Source organism: Scyliorhinus canicula, chromosome 21, assembly GCF_902713615.1.
Source record: "Scyliorhinus canicula chromosome 21, sScyCan1.1, whole genome shotgun sequence".
Classification (NCBI taxonomy): Eukaryota; Metazoa; Chordata; class Chondrichthyes; order Carcharhiniformes; family Scyliorhinidae; genus Scyliorhinus; species Scyliorhinus canicula.
In genome coordinates, this window is record NC_052166.1 from 61934838 (window position 1) to 61951713 (window position 16876).

Sequence of the window (16876 nt, forward strand, 5' to 3'; positions counted from 1 at the left end):
GGTACACAGTGGTTAGTATTGCTGTCCCAGTACCAGGAGTCCGGTTTGATTCCGGGCTTGGGTAACCATGGAATTTGTCTGCGTGGGTTTCCTCCGGGTGCTCCGATTTCCTCCCACAGTCCAAAGATGCGCAGGTAGGTGGATTGACCATGATCAATACATGGGGGTTACAGGGATAGGGCAGGGGAGTGGACATAGGTGGATGTGCTTTCAGAGGATCGGTGCAGACTCAATGGGCTGAATGGCTTCCTTCTGCACTGTAGGGATTATATTTTAAAAAACCTCCCCATTCTGATATTGGCTTGAATTATTTTATGATATTGAACTGTTGGGGGCAGCACGGTGGCGCAGTGGGTTAGCCCTGTTGCCTCATGGCGCTGAGGTCCCAGGTTCAATCCCGGCTCTAGGTCACTGTCTGTGTGGAGTTTGCATATTCTCCCTGGGTTTGCGTGGGTTTCACCCACACAACCCAAAAAGATGTGCAGGCTAGGTGGATTGGCTACGCTAAATTGCCCCTGAATTGGAAAAATTAATTGGGTACTCTAAATTTCAAAAAAAATATATTGAACTGTTTTAGTTTTTAAAACAATTTTCCAAATTATATATTAATATAATTGAAGTGGTTTTATGGGGAGGCATTTTGAAAGCATGTTACAAAAATAAAATCAGGCACTTTTACTTTTAAACCTTTTATTGCAAATAAATAAATTCCAAACATTTTGCTAAACAACCTAAAATCATTGTTCACATTAGTATACTTCACAAGCCACAAAACCAGCTCAGTCATTCCAAATGGATACAGGGGTATAGGAAATGGGAGGGAGATGTGGCAATTGTCTGACTTGGGAATCATTATAAGAAATTCTTGATAAAAGCTATTGGAAATCAGGACAAGGGAAAGATGCACAGATATAGCGGGTGCAACTCAAGAATTGCAATTCATTATCACAGTGGTCTGCTGAATGCCTCATAACTGAGGAAAAGCAGAGGTAAGAACTCTCTCACCCTATCCAGCAGATATATCTCGAGTTAAACAGTATTAAAAAGGAACTCTGATATGACCAAATAAAGCAGTCTTAACATTTCCCTGTCACTTTTAATACCTTTACCCTTTGGATTGTTGTAAATGCTGGACTGTACATTGCTGATCATATTTTTTAGATAAAGTTGTACGAGATTGCAGTAAGCACCGATTGCATTTAGGAGCTGTAGGGTCCTCGGCTTGAATGTTGAGACATTTTCGTATGAATGCAGTGTCATCAAATCCCAACGAACCAAACCATTATGAAGCAGTCCAATAGACCCACCAGCCTGCTTGCACCCAGCAGAGACATCTTCTCCCGGTTCACCTGTGACCGCCTTTCAAGTGGGCAGAGCCAGTGAAGCTGATCAGAGTACACAATACAATGAGGCAACACAAGTGTTTCTTCCTGGCTCATGCACCATTCTCGTCTTTAAAATGGAAGTCGTATTTCTATTATCCAGTAAAACTGTTGGATAATCAGTATCGTACAGCACAGGAAGTGGCCATTTGGCCCATTGTGCTTTCCAATCTTGTAGAAGGAGTCAGACCGGGGGGGGCTAGGGTAAATCTAAAACTAGGTTAACCTCTCATTTTTGATCTTCAGTTGAATGGCATCATACAAATCATGATCTCCATGGTTACAAATAGCTTTTTTTCTTTAAACCCCTCTACTATTTACTTCCCCAGCCAAAATGTTATTTTCCCCAAACATAGCAGTCTGCAGAGAACCTGGATGAATGAGAAATCAAACCACCTGATTGACAAAGTTCACAGCTGAGTGGCTGCACTCCACATGGTATACTTACCAGTCTTTATCCCTGCAACACACCACATAAACGTCAGAGGGAATGGTATGTTCTCAAGGTTGGATCTTCTGTTGCTGCTCATCAATAACCCGAGATTATAAATCAGAGAGCAATCTGGCAGATACATTCGTACACTCAGCTCTCAAAAACTGCAGCACACCTTCCCTACCTGGAAAGGCTCCAACATCAAACACCAACCTGGCTCTTATGATGAGTGAAACAAACTCTGAGGATTTCTGTAACCTGGAACTGATGCTCTGAATCTTGGAAAGTGGCAGTTTGAATGGATGAAATACATTGGTGCCATGAACCATGGAATCCAATTAAATGCACCATACCCTTCTCTATAGGAATACCACTTTGAGAGCAACAAGTCACTCTCTAGGGGAAAAGATAATAAATACCTCAGGGCAATGTTCTGATTTGCCAACTTGTATTTGTTTTAAAATGTTAAAGATCTGTGTGACAAATGTGCCAAAAAACTGAAGACAAGTCTACTACAAATGAATAGCTTCAAAAAAAGTTTCAAATCAACCTCAATTTCCAAAAACAGTGGTATTTTGCGTACACTCAAAGTGCCAATAAAACAGTGGGTGGTGGCATGATTATAAACAATGGTCCCTTTGGCATGAAGCTCTTGTCTAAAAGGGACAGGATTTCACTAACACATGAAATGAAAATCACTTATTGTCACGAGTAGGCTTCAATGAAGTCCGGGGAGGCTGGTACGGGAATCGAACCGTGCTGCTGGCCTGCTTTAAAAGCCAGTGATTTAGCCCAGTGAGCTAAACCAGCCCCATCATTCACAAGTGACTGTTTTCTTGCTCCATTCTTACTTGGATTCTGAATTCAGCAGTTAATCAGAAGGAAATTTGTCACCTAGTCAAAGGTGATTTGCAGCAATCAGTGACCGGGATGCTGTGGGACAGATGTTGGGGATTGAATTTGAGCTCTTGTGGTCATGATCTAGAATTGGCAACTAAAAGGATGATGCTCTAGGTCTCCTAGGAAAGGGGGGCAGAGAGACCCTAGATTGTGGAACTTGACTCACATCAGGCACATCTCAGTGCAGTAATTACCTTAGTTACAGCAGAGTAACTCAGAGTTAGTAAGTGAGCAGCTGATGCCAACTCGAGCTTTAGAAGCACATCGAGAAGCCACCCAAGGCATCTGCAATTACAGCCGCAAAAGGAAATCTGCCAAATAGTGTCACTGACCATGAATGCAAAGGAGGAATATTATAAGATGCCTGTCTGCATTATTCACAACCATAGAACAATAATTTGTTCAAAACTCAAAATAAATTAGGTGAGAATACTGATAGGTACATCCACTTTGATCGCTTTGCTTCTCATTATTATCTTTTGTTAGACTAGTGGTCACTGGGAGAGCTGGTACTGTAATATGGACCGTAAATCTGGCAGGTAACAGACCCCTGTTATTACACAGGAGTGGCACATAAGATGTCAAAGTCTAGTAGGCTGAGGGAGTGAAGAAAGCAGAATTCAATGTTACAAATATCACAGCTGGCTAGGATTCCTGAACACCACCCTATCACACCCGAGAGCTACCCAAGCTTGTGTTTTACTCCTGAGTAACGTGGGACCATCATGTCTCGTTAAAACCTGCAGACTCTTTTCCCTCGCTCCTCCCCACCCCCCCTCCACCACCACCATCGCAGAACCATTTGATGTGACCTTTGATGTAATTTCTTAAAGGCCAATGCGGTAATGAAACTGAAAAGGCATTACAGTAGAAAAAGGATAGCCCTAACCCCCAACTATCTGGTGTACAATGCACCGCAACAGTTGATGACGACTCAAACTGCTGGTACATTCATTGCTCAGTTTCCTTGGTGACCAAGTTCATTATTTTGAGGAAGTGGCAGTTTCTAACAACAAAAAAATGTGGGCCGGTGGAAAGGCAGGGAAAAGAAAAGTGCAGCCACATCTCTTCCAGAAATGCACAACCGGAACAAAGAAAAACAGCACAATTACAATCGAGGAAAAATGAATTAACTTTTCAGTTCAAGTCATGAGACTAACAAACCCATTCAAGTATAAACATGATCAACACACCTTGTGTAAGAGTGACGACAGAACTGAAAATGCATCCTATAAGTTTTTATCCTTCACGTCAACAATGTCAGAGATGAGAACTCTTATTGCTCTCAGCAAATTAAACAAATAGTAATGCCAGCAGCACCCTTGGTATATACTTGCAGGATTAAATATACAATATCAAATAGACGAGTGCCTGAACGTAGCCAATGTTGTGGAAAGGAGCATGGGAACAATTTGCAACAGTAGCACACGTGAAGAATGTGATAAACAAGGAATCACAAGGGCTTGGTTTTGCACTGTAAACAAAGCCGAGTATAAAGTCTGAATCTTGATTTCCCCAAAGGTTCAAAACAGAATATGCATAAAACAAATAAAACCAGTCGTGTGGCGTGGTCAATGCAATTGTACCTTTAACACACACACACACACAGGACCCAAGTGTGAGGATAGCACTCACACTGTCAATCATCTTTCATAAAATCAGCAAACATGGTTACATTATTCGCATGCACCGCCTCCAGTTAAAAGATGAGAGAGATGCAGATGACATTATAAATATTCAGCAGAGTCAGAGAGCAAGAAATTAGATTTATGAGTGGCTGAAATAAAACACATTTGTGCCCCCTGTATTTAGTGTGAGAATGTGGCTCTTCCGGCCTTAAGTCAATTAGATAGACAGCTGGAGGCACCACTTTGAAAGTAAGATTGTCATATATCCTCATGACCCCTTTTCAATTGAAAACAAATCTGAACCAATGCATGCTTCTGCAGACCAAGTCACACAATCTTCAAAACTAAGGCTCCATTTAAACTATCAAAGGCAAAACTATGACCTGGACAGAAGGATAATTGGATACCACAGGTGACTTTTGAGAAATTATTAAAATGATACATTTTTTATTTTTTTATTTTTTAAATTTAGAGTACCCAATTATTTTTTTCAAATTAAGGGGCAATTTAGCGTAGCCAATCCATCTAGCCTGCACATTTTTGCGAAACCCACGCAAGCACGGGGAGAATGTGCAAACTCCACACGGACAGTGCCCCAGAGCCGGGATCGAACCTGGGACCTCGGCGCCGTGAAGCCGCAGTGCTAACCCACTGCACCACCGTGCTGCCCCTTAAAATGATAAATTGATGGTTATTTATGCAAAACTCCAGAAATCTGATGGCTTCAAAGGCCATACACAAGTATTTATTCTAATGCCCCCAAAGCCCCACAGGACCAGAGAATAATTGATGCTTTAATCAGTCATCCTGGTTCACAAACTTGGTTACATCCAATTGCAGTGGAAACCACCGATTTTCACAAGGCAGTGTTAACACTAGTATTTACATGCAAGGTTTTCATAGGCAGCACCTCAGAAAGAGTTCTGAATTATTGAAGCATGCGGAGTTAAACACAGGGATCCTGGGTAGCAATTTTGAACTATCTAACTGGTTTGTCCAATGATATGGCCATAAACCAGGTCAGTCTTGTCCAAAGATGTGCAGGTTAGGTGGATTAGCCATGCTAAATTGCTCTTAGTGTCCAAAATTGCCCTTAGTGTTGGGTGGGGTTGCTGGGTTATGGGGATAGGGTGGAGGTGTGGACTTGGGTAGGGTGCTCTTTCCAAGAGCCGGTGCAGACTCGATGGGCTGAATGGCCTCCTTCTGCACTGTAAATTCTATGAATTCTATGAATTAAGTGTTTTAACACAAAGCACATGCAACTAATGAAATATCAAAATGATCACATGCAGTTGAATTTTCTTTTAAATGTATCTCCACTGATGCTGCCTGACCTGCTGCGTATTTCCAGTATTGTTGTATTTATTTCAGATTTTCAGCATCCACAGCAATTTGCTTGTGTTAAGTAATTTGACCTAATTTATAACTAAGTAGTTTGAGTCAAAAAAGCAAACCTCCAACATGTTAAGAAAATTATAGTAAGGCACAGCTTTGAAACCTGCTATTTCTGACATCAATTTCATCAGGGAATGTTACATTACAGGACAAATACACAGGTTTTCTCCATTTAATCGAGAATAATTTCAGAATGCTTGGAGCGGTGACGGCAATACATCACAGCCAAGCATTGAATCTTAAACCCATACGTTCAAGCGCAATAAAGGACTTTTAAGTGTGATTAAAATATTTTGACCCCCCCCTCCAACTGAGAGCTCAATTATCTATTTGTATTCCCTACCATCTAGCTGATGAATCAAGACGGCAACCTCACAGACAATTATAATACCGAGGGCGTGCCACCTCCTGTACCCCAAGATCACCAACTACTCAAGAAACTGAGCTGCAACAAATTATACTGCACAAGATTCCCTGCGACTCAGCATGCCTGCAGCGATGATGGGGATAAGGGGACAGACCAGCTCTGTACCTGGGCACCAAACAGTGTGAATGAGGAGTTAGTGAGGACACTGCTCGGCCTTTAAAAGGCTATATAAAAACACAAGCCGACTGTCAGACTTGTAAAATTCTTAACATGCTTGTAAAAGTATGTCCCAGAACTAATGGGAAAGTGCACACTCTAGTATGGGTACCGAGAACCTGCCCATTCTCAGGTGAAAGTCAATGGATATCAATGGAAAGGAACCCCAATGCCCATTCACCTTTCTAAATTTACATTTTTAAAAAGTTATCTAGATTAATTCAAATATTTATTTTCCTTTTCCTGGGCTCCATAAACTCGAGAGCCTTACTGAGGTGATTTCTCAGAAATCATATGAGCTTTGTCAGCAGGTTTTCTAACATTGGGAGGAATTGCAGCCAAATTCAATATCGTTATCAGCAGATATTTGTCATATTTATTTTTTACAGCAAAGGTCACTTAATAACGACAATGAGGAGCAGAAATCCTGCCCAACTTTCTTCCACCCTGATGGAGCGGACCAAACGTTATCCCAAACTCCCCGCTTCAGGCTCTCCCCGGCACAGCTAACTGGAACACAAACCATGGGTCGAATCCAAGACCTTGAGGTCCGAACGGGTGATTAAATCACTTCCTTTGAAACAAGGGCTTCGATCTATATTCTGCCAACAGGGCTCTTCAAACACTTTTAAAAAAATTTAAAGTACCCAATTCTTTTATTTACCAATTAAGGGCAATTTAGTGTGGCAAATCTACCCGCTCTGCACATTTGTATGGGGGTTGTGTGAGTGAGACCTGTGCAGACACGGGGGAAAATGTGCACAGTGAACTGGGGGAAAATGTGGACAGTGAACTGGGGGAAAATGTGGACAGTGAACTGGGGCCGGGATCGAACCCGGGTCCTCGGTGCCATTAGGCAGCAGTGCTAACCATTGTGCCAGCTTGTCGCCCCTCTTCAAACACCCGCTCAGAAGTAAAACCCGTTCTCGTTTTGTATTAAGATAATCTCCATTTTAAAATAAACTATGGAAGGTTTACTATCACATATAGAGAGATACATGGGTTTACAAGATTTGCAATAAAACTTGATTCAGGATGTCTTATTCTCTTTCACCAGACATTTGCACGTTTTATACCAATTTAGAGATTTCTCCAAACACAATCCCGACAATAGATCATTTTCAATGAACCCAGGACAGCTTGAAACTTCATTATCTAGGAAATTCACTTGAAAAGCTGCTTTTAGAATTCATACCTCACTCCTTCGTGTTATGAACCTTACTGAAAGTTGAAATCCCTGAAGTACAAAGATCCACAGTGGTTCAGTAAACTAGAAACACGATTCACATTCAAAATTCCTTGACCGGCTCAGTTACTGTGGGTACTTGGAAACAGAGATAATGGGGAAGATTAGCCATTCCTTTGTGAGGTTTGAGATGATCCTGTAACAAAGTGGACTTAATTAATTGCTTGCCAAAAATTGAGTTCAAAAGGTATTTTTAGTCCCTCTTGATTTTTATTCCTACCTTTGGCAGTAGAGGATTGTCATGTCACATCTGGGGTTTGAGTGTTGACTGCAACATGTCGCTAACATGTCAGCTGAGTCATAAACACTAGCACATTGGAAATATGCATTTCCCAAAGCACAGGCCTGGGAGGCACAGTGGCATCAATAAAGAAATAAAAGTAAAATTTTGCAAACCGAGCTGGCATATACACAAGGCATATCACAATCTCAGGACATCCCAAATGCTTTGCAGGCAATTAGCATATTTGAAGTATAGGCATTGCTATAGGAAAGTGGTGGCCAATTTATGCACAATGGCAATGTAATAATGACCACAGAATATGTTCTGAGTTTTTAAAAAAAACAATGATACTAATTGCGGCAAACAGGGAGAACTCCCAACATTTCTTCAAAATAGCAGCATGCATTACATGCAACGACAGACAGGACCTCAGTTTACATCTCCAATAATAGCCACCCAGCGGAGCAAGACAGCATGTCAATCCATAACCTAGCCAATGTCAACATTGCACAAACCTAACAATACAGGGAATATAAACTTGTTTTTGAGATGCCATTCAACTAATCCAGTTAAAGGATGGGCAAAATTGCATTTAAAGAGCTAAAGTTCTGGAAGATCAGCATTTGACTGATTGCTATTTTGTCAGTAGGGTCACAGGAACATGAAACAGTGTAAATAAACGTACAAAATTGTTAAAAGAAAAATGTGAAATCTAATTGAAGGGCTGAAGCCCATCATCCAGGGTGAAGGAAGCGAAAGTGGAAAATCAAGTCAATTAAAAGAAGTAGTGGCTAGACAATAAGTCTGGATTTCAAAAGCCTACAAATGATAGAGGGAAGGTAAAAAGCTACACATTTCAGATCCTGGTAAAGAACACGTTAAAATTGGTGGTTGTGTGAAGAGTTTTCTTTGCAAGGTGACAAGGATGAGAAGAAATGTATAGATTGGCATGATTGGAGCTTTGCGGGAACAAGATTAGACGAACGCCGATCACTGTAGATCCAACGAGACAAGGAAAGGTTGCGAGAGAGGAGAGAAAGAGAAAATGAATGAAGCCTACTTCCATTTTTAGAAAGGATCAGGTTTGTTTCCAGCTGCGCCTCCCCTCGGTGCTACAATCAGACTTTCCACGCTTTGCCTCTGTCACTGGCTAAGTGCAATACACTGGCACAATTTTTAAATAGCTCTGGACATTAAGATTACATTAGCCAGCATGACTATACACTTTGGCTGAAGGACATTTCATTTAAAATATATCACCGGGCCTTAATATAGGCATTAAACTGCAATATGTAGCATGCCTCAATTAAAATCACATGCCACTATACATCAGAACCAACACTGCAAATAGCTACCTGCCATTCTAAAGGTAGCTTTCCAGAAAATCAGGTTAAAACAAATTACTCAAAATAAAGTTTCCCATTTTCTACATATTCCTACATTAATGTATCATCTATAGTTGAGAAAGTAAGAGCGAAAAAGATTTGCTGAGTGGAACAAACTAGTTTTAATAATGTCTTGATTTTGTGTGTGTTTGGGGGGCTAATGTAGGTTCTTATGGATGGGCTGAATGGCCTCATTCACATCTATCGTGGTCTATTCTTGCAAATATTTTCAGCTACAAGATGGGAAGGAAACAAATTTAAGTACAACTAAACAAGAAGAGACTGCAACTGATCCACCAACTGGACAAAAGAAAGATCTCCATAGGGAGCATATTCAAGTGTGTGTGTGTGTGTGTGGTTTAAACGAAGAGAGAGAATCTCAAATACAAAATGTTGCCTCAGCGAAAGAGCTCACATTTTGCTCAAAGGGTTGCAGGTTCACGTTCATTTTAGGATTTCAGAATCAAAGCGGATATCTCTGTACAGTACCGAATGCACACTGCATTGTTTGCTGGTACCTTCTCTCCGGCAAGTTGAAGTGAAACCTCATCTGATTCTTCAGTTGGATGTCAACAATTCCATAGCACCACGAACATGCGTAGCAGGAGTAAGCTATTCAGCCCCTCGAGCCTGCTCCACCATTTTATAAGATTATGGCTGATCTGATAGTAATCTCAAATCTGCAACCTTCCTACCCCCGATTACTACTATTCAAAGAATAGTAAGGGGGTTTCTCCTTGTATCCTCGTCAACATTAATCCCTCAATCAACTCCACATAAAAAAGGTAATTACACTTTAAAAGTAATTAATTAGCCGTTAAAATGCCCCAAAGTAGTAATGAGGCGCAAGGTTCTTTATTTCTTAAAACGCTGATTTTTCATTAGCCTCGCTTGAGCACAAAAAGATGCAACAAAGCCGAAATTGAAACTTTCTTTGCATTCCCACACTCTCCTTCACATCCAAGCCAGACATCCCACCTTCCTACTCTCCAAGATAAAACATCAGATCAACCTTCAGACCAACACCTCAGAAAACTGGGCAAATTGGAAGCAGGCGAATTTGAATGAGGTACAGGCCCAGGAACCCTCAATCTTGTCAAAGCAAATACTCCAGTTGCAGTCAACATTTTATCAAACAGTCAGCTCGTCAGTCAACGTCTGTGAAAAGAATAGAGGAGTTAAACTTCCCAGAAGTAGATTTTGTTTGGTCAGAATTAGGATTGAAATTACAACTCCGTTCCCCTCTCCACAGCTGACGGACAGCCTGGAAAACCAAGGTTTTTGCCAACAGGTAAACTGTTGCTGAGGCAGGAAGAAATCTGCACAAATGGTTAAAAGCTAGAGCAAAGAAATGGACTTTGAAGATATTTTTATATAACATACGAATATATATAGGACATACTGTTGTCCACAAGACCAGAGTCAGACCAGTGAATTACTTAAGGGCAGGTTCAAGAAACATGTAAAGGAAAAATTAAGAGAAAAATATACAGAAATAATGGCATAGCAAAAAATAATAATCTTTATCATCACAAGTAGGCTTACATTAACACTGCAATGAAGTTACTGTGAAAAGCCCCTAGTCACCACATTCTGGCACCTGTTCGGGTACACAGAGGGAGAATTCAGAATATCCAATTCACCTACAAAATTGGATATATGGTGAACTGGTGGAGATCAGTTGAGGGATGACGAGGGGACAGAATAAGTACTACACTTTTGATTAAGAAGAGAGATCAGTAAAGAGAGTACTTGACTGGTTAGAGACACGATTAGAGGTAACAAGATGTGAAAGGGTTCGGAGGGCACTTCTGATGTGGAGGAATCAACTGATTTTGGTCATGGATGAGATGCAGCTCAGGTTTGGAGTCAACAGTACATCAAAGGCTATGAATCAGAGTCGTACAGTGCAGAAAAGGCCATTCGGCCAATCAAATGGTTTGGAAAAGCCCAGGTGTGCAGCTGGAGGCGGGGATGGCATTAATGCAAACAAGAGTGGAGATTTTAGCAGGGGGCGAAGACTATGGCTTCTCGTTCTGATACTGAACTGTAGTAAAATGTGGTTCATGCAACACCACATGTCAAACGGCTCCCTTCAACACCACATGTCAAACGGCTCCCTTCAATGAAGCAAACAGCAGATTCTTCAACCCAACAAGAGATCAGCTTCAGCAGGCTGGTCACCAGAAGCCCACGGTTTTCATTTAATATGCCATAAAATTCAGCATCAAAACAATCAACATGCACTATATATTAATAAATGTGATTTTTGTTTTTTGGGTTAGCCCCTGTGAGCTGCTATCTAAGATTAGCCTGTGTCTAACTAGTCTCGTAACTCAAGTTTTACTGCTGAATTAAATAATAGTGACCTCTTAAGAATCGGGTCCTGGCTGAGATTGCCTGCATCCATTCTGTAGTCTGGTATCAGAAAAACCTTCTCCTGTAATGCATTTGAGAGACAATGGGGTAGTGGTAATGTCACTGTGCCAATATTCCAGAGACCCAAGCTTCTGCACTGGGGCTGTGGGTTTAAACCCCATCACAGAAGCTGGTAGAATTTAACTTCAATTCAGAGAAAATCTGGAATTGAAAATGGTAATGATGACCATGAAACTATCATGGATTGTCACAAAAACCCATCAGACTCACCAATGTCCTTTCGGGAAGGAAATCTGCCACCCTCACTTGGTCTGCCCTACATGTGACTCCAGATCCACAGCAATGTGATTGACTCTAATCTACCCCATTAAACTGAGTAAGCCACTCAGTTCAGTGGCAATTCAGGATGGGTAACCAATACTGGCCTAGCAACTGGTGCTGAAGAAAATCTGCTAGTAGTAGCTCCAGTATATTTAACTGAATTCAAATAGTAAAACAAAACAAACTCCTTTCCTGTCACCCACCCACCTTCTGCAAAGGTACCTCTGATTAGAAGTAAAAATAAGAACTCTGGAAATCAAATAAAAACTGGAAAAGCACAGCGCATGCATCAATACCTGAAAGGGAACGAAAGGTTGACGTTCTAAGTTAGCCTGCCTTTCATATGTGGATTCACCCACATCCATCTGCAACATCCTCCCCTCCTTCTAGGGGCTTTTCACAGTAACGTCATTGCAGTGTTAATGTAAGCCTACTTGTGACAATAAAGATTATTATTCTGTTTATCATGCTTAGTCTTAAAAAGGTTGTATTTCTGCAGCAAATGGAATCCGCAAATAGCTCCTGGCAGCACTTTCCAGTAGCGTGAAATCGGCATAGTGCTGCCACAAATCAGAACAGGGGTGGAGAGGTTAGAAAGTGAGAATTATCAACATTTTAAAAGATCCATAAAAAACTGTCAATCAGAAATAAAAGAGTTTATTTGATGACACACAATTTGAAAGCCCATATGCTACTATAGGTGACACTTTTTCACTAAACAATCACTTGGTAAGAGGGGAAAAGTGACACTGCAAAGTTCAAACGGTTTAATTTATTTCAACATGGCACCACTCTGTTTTGCTTTGTAACCGCTGTCTCAGCAATATTGGAACCGCATCACTGGATATTTGTGAGCCAGGGACCAGGTTGCATTGATGTTGAATGTGACTTTAAGGAACGCCATTATCCAACTCCACATACTCTGGGAATAGGTCAGGCGAAATGGGACAAAGTCTTTACACAAATGACTTTACTAGTAACGTGCACACAAGAATTTATCATTTAGCCCTGCTAAGAGGCAGATTACAGGAACTGTGCAGTAGAAAGGGTTGTACATGGCAAAAATATGTCAGATTACCTCGACCCCAGCAGACACGGGTGTGGAACATTTGATTCTCAATTAGGGACAAAGTTACAAATATTCAGACACAGGCACCTGCCAGAGTGAAGTTTGCTATTTATAACTCACGTGCTTGATGCAGATGACAGGAAAGGGAATAAGAAAAATAAAACTGTCTGGCGGTCCATTCCAAAGCTGGGATCTCCCCAAAGACCAGCAATGGATATTACCTGTGGAATCGTGAAAGGCCTGGGTTGCCCTATTTTTCCTGAGTATTCAAAGGATTAACTTTGGAGTGGAGACACAGCAGAGTAGCAAAAACATACAGATGTTGCGGAGTGGTGGAACATAGGTTTGATTTCCCCTGGTCAACCAACTGCTAGGGGTAGGGCACCATCTAAAGCAAAAAAAACCTAACAGCATAAATCAAGGATTGCACCAGGCTCCTGATTAATCTGTATGTCTCAGCCCACTCAAGAGAAAATGTGCATGTCCACAGAAACACCTATACAAACAGTTTAAGGTGAATTCCTGCAATGGTTCAGGAAGTTGATCAAGTAAGGAACGAGTGATGTTCCGAAGACAAAGCTGTGAAATCCCTCACCATCACCCACCCCAGCACCTAAATTGCCTGTTGACACCCCTTGTTTGGGCTCACACATGAATGATTGTCACTTTGGTACTATGCACAAGGGACCTAGGGAGATTGCCCAAGTGGGGAATCAACATCCCCGGGAGAGGGGGAGAAGGACATTCGAGAGAGAAAACAGACAGCAGAATTAAACTGATAATAGTGGAATGCAGAAAATAATCCCAATTTGTGACTTTGACAAATTATTCAGCCAACTATGACATTCAGTTCGAGGTCACATCAGCAATTTTTTTTTACATTGCACAACTCCTAGTTAATAATTCTATGCATCATTTTAAAACTGCACTTCAGGCAATGATAGCCATCTCCTGGGTAACAAAACCTAGTTGGAACCAATTTGGAAGAAGGCTATCTGGACTGTCCAGTACATGCAATAACGGTAATGATCCTTTCAAAAGAAATAGTCAGAAATCGAAAGCAAGTCAACCAAATTTCAAAAAGCAGCCAGCTAGTCACAAGCCTGGCATCTCTCCGTTTAATGCAAAATGTTTGACAATTCTTTTAGCTAAAATAAATACTCAAAAAACCCTTCACACTGCTTGGCCTTGCCTTTTAAAGCATTGCTAGTCTCACACACCGAGCACAGACTCAAGAAAGTCTTTCACCGGATGCTCTGATTAGAGAAGTAGGCGTCAGCCTTAGTGAGCCCCTGATGGTTTTGGTACAACTCTTTTAAGAAAGAAGAACACTTATAAAACACAAGTACCTTCGGGGAAGAATTGCTTTCGTCTTCACATGTAACGGCATTGCCAACTCACGTTTTCGCTGCACAAAGACCAAAGCACTTCTTCCTCCAGGTTTCTTTACTTTGACTGAGTCTCAGTTGCATTTATGAAAATGTTGCTGCTTTTAGATTCTCTGGCACCGAAAGGTAAATCTCAGCAACCAATCACTTTCCTTTAATACACAGAGTGCTCCACAAGTATTCAAACCCTTGAGACCAATTGTACTTTCACAGCCATTGCAGTGTAGCAAATTTTCTTAAATTGCTCAGGGCAATGATTGATTCAGGTGGGAGTGGACAAATTCTTCATGAAATGAAATGAACTGAAAATCGCTTATTGTCACAAGTAGGCTTCAAATGAAGTTACTGTGAAGGGCCCCTAATCGGCACATTTCGGCGCCTGTTCGAGGAGGCTGATACGGGTATTGAACCGTGCTGCTGGCCTGCCTGGGTCTGTTTAAAAGCCAGCTAATTAGCCCTGTGCTAAACCAGCCCCAGAGTCATCCCACATATCGTCTCTGGGTTTTCATTTTTTCCTCATTTCGCAGACTGCAGGATGCTACATAGAACATGTGGGATGCCACAAGTATATATATTTATAATCTGTACAAGGTCTCCAAGTAGATCATTCTATAAAAATCAACATTTATAGGTTCTTTATATATGGTGGTAATAAGCATCAAGGTATCACGCTGAGAAAAGTGGCATCTCTCCAAAACTGCAAGACCAACATTGCTTTTCAATACCGTGTGAAAGCTTATTTACAAAGGCAATCAGCAGGAGGAGCATTCTGTATATTAAACAGACCTATTTGGCACCAAGTCTTTTAAACAAGGACATCACACACTAATATCGTTGGGTGCATCAAATAGAACCCAAGCTTGTGCAGCGAGGTGAAAAGAAAGCCTTGTTTACCTAAAGCATTATCTTTTATTTGCAATCACTGCTAGCTTGCAGAACTGCATCCTTCACTACATTGCTAATTTTGATGTTTTTGGAGGAGGATCACCCACCTTGATAATCAAGTGTGTCACTGCTCCCCACATTAAAAGATTCTTCAAGTTTGCTTTGGTGTGTATGAAGGAACAGTACGGTTCACCTGTTTATCAAATATTGTTCTGTCCTTTTTTCAAAGAGAGACAAGGTTCCAAAATTGAGACGCAGTCAAATATTTAATCAGTGGACGCCATGTCTTATACCCTTTATTCTTTGGCTGTTCTCAAAACAAACGGCCAAATGCCAGAAGACACAATTGCTAACTTTTCCCCAGCAAAGTGGGATTACTTTTTCCTTCTGTTTTTGTTTTTATAAGTGTTCTCTCTTTAGTGTGTCAAACTGTGCAATTTACTAACAGCATTTACTTTAAATTAAAAACCTCAAATCAAGGCTGGTTAAGCACTAGATCCAAAGGCAACAGTAGTTAAGTGGATGTAGTTGCAAGCTACCCATAATTGAGTACAAACAGGGTCCACTGGTGAATAATCCACGGACGCTCTTCCCAGGAAATGGCACCTTTTTTCTGCAGATCAGCAGCTGGAAGCACCTCTGTCAGAGTGAAGTAGTTTTCCTACGTGCGATTCAGAGTCTGGAAGATTCTAGAAATCTGCAACATCACAGGACCAGTCTCGGGATCATTCATCCATTGAGTGCTGTTCAATGGATTTTCCAGCATATCTTCAAATGCTGCAAGAGGAGAACACATTTAAGGTAGTTGGTGGTGATAGGAGAAAAGTAAATTGAAGGCCAGCTTAGTACAGAAATGACATCCTACAGCAGACACTTGCATAGTTAGAAGATAAACCTTCTCCTAAAAATAAAATTTGATTGAAAACCCGGACTATGTTCTAGCTTTTAAAAGAAATTTTACACTTTTGAAAAAAATGAATTCTTACGATCGGATATTTTGCAATACATTGTGTTAAGGGCTTAGATGGAGCAGAGTTCGTAAAATATATACAAGATACCTTTTAGCTCAACATGTGGAGGGTCCAACAAGGGATGGTGCAGTGCTGGAGCTAATTCTGGGGGAATGAAGCCGGACTGGTGGCGGATGTGATGGTGGGGGAGCATTTTAGTGATAGCGCCACAACATGGTACAATTTAAATTTGTTATAGTCAAGGAAATAGACAAATTGTAGGAAAATCTCTTAGATTACCGCAGAGATACCCTCCCTGTTTCCTCTTTGAACACACCAAACTGCTCTTCTGTACATCTCCCCACAGGTAATTTGTTGCAATCTACCTTGACCAGATCCTGCCTTATTTTACTAAAGTAAAGTAAAGTATCTTCAAAGGAAATATTCAATGAATGGCACCACACTGGGAAGTCCTGAGAAACAAAGAGACCGTGGCGTGTTTGTAACTAGATCTTGGAAGGCAGAAGGGCAGGTAAATAAGATGGTGAAAAAGGCATATGGTACACTTGCCTTTATCAGTCGTGGCATAGATTTCAAAAGAAAGAAAGTCTTATTGGAGAACATTGGCGAGGCCACAGCTGGAGTACTGTGCGCAGATCTGGTCGCCACATTATAGAAAGGGTGCAGAGTAATTTCACAAGGATGTTGC

At 41.1% G+C, this 16876-nt stretch overlaps 1 protein-coding gene across 2 annotated transcripts in view; it reads right to left on the reverse strand.

The window, feature by feature from the left end:
- Positions 1 to 12516: 12516 nt before the first annotated feature.
- ubac1 (UBA domain containing 1) overlaps positions 12517 to 16876 on the reverse strand; it is a 41760-nt gene continuing 37400 nt past the window's right edge. For both annotated transcript variants that reach the window (XM_038782164.1, XM_038782163.1), the window contains exon 10: positions 12517 to 15994. In XM_038782164.1, the coding sequence (XP_038638092.1) occupies positions 15879 to 15994 (116 nt within the window). In that variant the 3' untranslated portion in view covers positions 12517 to 15878. The remainder of the gene's footprint in view (positions 15995 to 16876) is intronic.